We start from the raw sequence: 4368 nt of genomic DNA on the forward strand, positions 1-4368 counted from the left end.
GCAGGAATGACACCTTTTACGCTTCTTATATCTCATTACAGTGATGGGCACAGCTGTCTGGGAGCCAGTCAAGAGTAGGAGACTCTTCTGACCATTGTTTTATACCCATTACCAAGCATAGTGTCTGACCTGCAGCAGCCATTAAAAATAGTTGTTGGGTCACTTAATAGATGACAGAATGGGGGGCTGGATGAACAAATACATGAATAACTAGATACTCATCAACACATTCAATCAGAGACAGTGAGGAGACATGACTGTCGGTAACAATAGGGTTTGAGAACAATGAAATCATCAAGAAATAGGATTTGCCATATTGGAGAGGTAGGGAAAAAGGGATTAAGAATAAATCCAAGTTCCTGGCTTAAATAATGTCAATACAAACTATGAAATGTTGTTTTCAAATATAATTCCACGTCCTGCTTGCACTCCCAACCACAATGTCAAGTTCAGGACTTTGCTTACAGGTGCAGTTCCCTATCATACTTCTATTGGTGTGCCCATAGTACTTTACTGCACTAATTTGTTTGTATATCCTTGGGTTGTGTTTTCTCCTTTGGTAGTCTAAAACTTTCTTAAGGGAAGGGATTATTGCTAAAAATATTTCTGCAAAGCAGGAGTATTAACACCTGCCTTACAAATTGCTTTCAGGGATAAATCCAATAATGTGTTGGACGGGGAGTGTGATTATCATAAAGCCTGGCACCTTGTTATTGGTCTATCAGAGGCAGAGTTTTTAGATCAACTTTATATACTACCTGGCATGTAATAGGAACTCAATTAATGTTTGAAATAACTAAATGAGTGGGTGATCAAGTTTCTTAAGATTATCTCTTCCCAGGATTCTCTGAACATGTGTGCATGTATATATGTGTGTGAGATCATGATCTTTTGCTCAGTTAAGGAATGACTGACTAGTATTCATAAGTTTTAATTACAGTGATACTCATAAAGAAAACAGAAGTAATGTACTTTCCCTAATATTCTACTAGGCAGGAGAGCTACAGAGCTCCTTCTCTACTTCTAATGACAAATTCAAGCCCACTGCTTAGTTTATACTAAGAATTCACTAAATATTTGTTTATTAAATGAATAATTGTATTTTGCACGCTTCATCACTAAGATTTCTCTCTCTTAAACATACCAGAGTTTTATAATATCCCTCCCAATATATGGCACCTGCAAACTGCAAATATAGCATGGACCAGTACTACGTACAGCACAACTAAGCCACCTGAGCAATGTCATACAGAATCAGAAGTGGGTACAATTCAATACACACGTGTGGTTTCAGTTCCCCGAAGGCCTTCGCTAGCAGTATGAGCGTATACTGCAAAGACTGCTATCTGATATTCGGTTAAAGACATCAAGTTTTTCAATACTGTGGAAGATACGCTTCCATCCACCACCACCTGTAGAAAGAACAGTTTGAGGAATGAGAAAATGGAATATCTCACATGCAGACTGGAAATCCAAAAGCAAAAATATCTCTAGGAAGAACATTTCATTAAATATTTTCTTATGTGCACCACATCCTCTTTTCCACTGTGGCAGTCAATTCCCCTTGAATTCTCACATGAAGTGACCCACCTTTTAGGAATATGTCCAAAAGTCCCTTACTAATTCACATCTAATGGAAACTGTGTCATTCCCAAGCTAATGGTTATCCTAATCACATCCACTTAGTAACAGTTGACATGTGATATTTTTCCATGGAGCCTTAGGAAGCATTTAAAAGGTTTATTAGTAATGAAAAAGATAGAGCAATTGGAAGCACTCTGATTTTTTTTTTTTTAAGTCCAGACGACTTTAACCTCTAGAATCTACTCAAACACTGAAAAAAACCAAAAACCAAAAAACATAAATCCTGCCATAATGCAGAAGAAAACTGTGAAACATGCTGAGGTAAATCAGAGGTTAGAGCAACAAAAGGTGTTAGCACTTCAAAAGAAGAGAGGGAGGGACTTCCCTGGTGGCGCGGTGGTTAAGAATCCACCTGCCAATGCAGGGGACACAGGTTTGATCCCTGGTCCAGGAAGATCCCGCATGCCGCGGAGCAACTAAGCCTGTGTGCTACAACTACTGAGCCTACGCTCTAGAGCCCGCGAGCCACAGCTACCAAGCCCACGCACCACAACTACTGAAGCCCGCACACCTAGAGCCCATGCTCCGCAACAAGAGAAGCCACCGCAATGAGAAGCCCTGGCACTGCAACGAAGAGTAGCCCCCACTCAATGCAGCTAGAGAAAGCCCGTGTGCAGCAACGAAGACCCAGAGCAGACTTAATTAATTAATTAATTAATAATTAAAAACAAAAAAGGGAGATTTCATCACATTTTAATATATTCCCTGTATCAGACATGAAATGGGAACCATCCAATCATCTGGCAATAGATGTTCTCTCCTGTGATGGCCAACCCATGAGAAAGGCCAGCCACAGGTGTTTTATTATGGCTTCTCTTTTGCACGAATCTCCGCAAACATCCAGGAAATCCCAAACCCTGGAGGACTATATGACCACATTATTTGGAACACACAGACTTCCTTAAGGCAGAAAGTTCAGACCACTCCCAAAGTAGAAAGAAAATATCGATAGCAAAAGGGGATTCTGGCCAGATAATTAATGACTGATTCCTTTTGCCTTAGAACTCATTAATTTTTAAAATCACAAAAAAGTAAAGTCAAAATAAGTTGTGTTAGAAATGGACACATGACCAGTTCTGAAGGCTCCTTGATGGAGGTAAGAGGAGAAGATGTAAATACCACAACCTAGAGAGATAGAAGAGCAACATAGACACATGGAAACGTATTTCAGTCAAATAAATTTAAATGCTTGTGACAGAATAATCTCCTTATATACACATTTCTGTCTTGTCTTCACTACCGTACAAGAATTGAGAGAATGAAAATAATGGTTAGAAAATACTGTCTCCTTATTACCTCTTCTGGTTTTCCACCCCTGGCAGGATAATACACGACTCTGTATTTTTCCACTTTTCCTGGGGCATGAGTCCAGTTTACCATAAAGCTCCTGGCAGTGACTTCAGAAGTAATCAGTTCTGTAGGTGGCCCAATGGTGGCAAGGGCTGAGGCTAAATTTTAAAGAAACACATAAAATGAGCCTCTTTCCCATACTTATTTCTTATGAACCTAGGAAACTCCACTAGTCAGAAATGATTGTTGATTTTATGCTGCCTCTAAGATTTTCATCTCTAGATAAATTAATTCAGTAATTCATTATAGGCATACCTCAGAGATATTGTGGGTTCAGTTCCAGACCTCTGCAATAAAGCAAGTCACACAATATTTTTGGTTTCCCAATACATATAAAAGTTATGTTTACCTTATACTGTAGTCTACTAAGTGTGCAATTGCATTATGTCTAAAAAAAACAATATACATACCTTAATTTAAAAATAATGCTTTTGAAAAAAATGGCACCAATGGACTTGCTCGACACAGGGTTGCCACAAACTTTCAGTCTGTAAAAAACACAATATCTGCAAAGCGCAATAAAGCGAAGCACAACAAAACAAGGTATGCCTGTACAACATTTGTTTATTGAAACATTTGTCTATTAGGTACCAATCACTATGCTAGGTTCTGAGGATACAACCTTAAATAAGACATAGCCCTTGACTCTAAGGAACTTTCTTGCTGTAGAATAGTAAAAAAAAACAAAAACAAAAACACAACATTAATTGAGTCTGTATCTAAAGGTACTCTTCTGAGCTCTTTAGAAGTATTACCTCATTTAATTCTCAATAGTTGCTATTATTGTTCCCATGTTGTAGGTGAGAAAACCAAGTCAGAATGATGTGAAATAACTTGCCCAAGTCACACTATTAGTGAGTATCAGAGCTGAGATTGATACCCAAGCTTCTTGACACAAGAGCCTGTGTTTTTATGCAACAGAGGGTACCGCCTCTACACTGAAGACTTCAACAAATGGCCAATATTTAAAAGTAGAAAGAGAAGAAACAGCAACTAATACATACTGAAGGTCCACTATAAGCTAAACATCATGTAAGCACATTGTGTGTGTTATATACATGTTAAAACAATGAGTCTGTAAAAGATCTGGGACATGTAAAGTTTAAAGTCCTTGAACTTTAGGATTTATTATCTGCTAGGGGCATTTACTTAAAGGGACTTTAGTAGCCATAACAATGGGGAAAAAAAACATAGTTATGGAACGATAACTATGACCAGGTACTTTATTACATGTTTTATCAGCAACCACATGTAGAATTTTTTGTGGGTAAAAATGGGCTCTAAAGTCATCTCATCAAGCACCTCAGAGAAACTTATTTAGGAAGCTACTACTTGGCTGCCCAACCTAGCCCCAAGAGTTCTAGTCCAGGGAAA

General features: G+C 38.3%; 1 protein-coding gene across 1 annotated transcript in view; it reads right to left on the bottom strand.

Annotated features, from left to right (window-relative positions):
- The window catches only part of COL14A1 (collagen type XIV alpha 1 chain), a 231472-nt gene that overhangs the window by 162262 nt on the left and 64842 nt on the right, over positions 1–4368 (bottom strand). Inside the window, exons 9-10 of the mRNA XM_007451664.1 lie at positions 2941–3092; positions 1283–1412 (exon numbers count right to left, since the gene is read on the bottom strand). Coding sequence (XP_007451726.1) covers positions 1283–1412; positions 2941–3092 — 282 coding nt within the window. The remainder of the gene's footprint in view (positions 1–1282; positions 1413–2940; positions 3093–4368) is intronic.

This window comes from Lipotes vexillifer, unplaced genomic scaffold (genome assembly GCF_000442215.2).
Source record: "Lipotes vexillifer unplaced genomic scaffold, Lipotes_vexillifer_v1.1 scaffold440, whole genome shotgun sequence".
Classification (NCBI taxonomy): domain Eukaryota; kingdom Metazoa; phylum Chordata; class Mammalia; order Artiodactyla; family Lipotidae; genus Lipotes; species Lipotes vexillifer.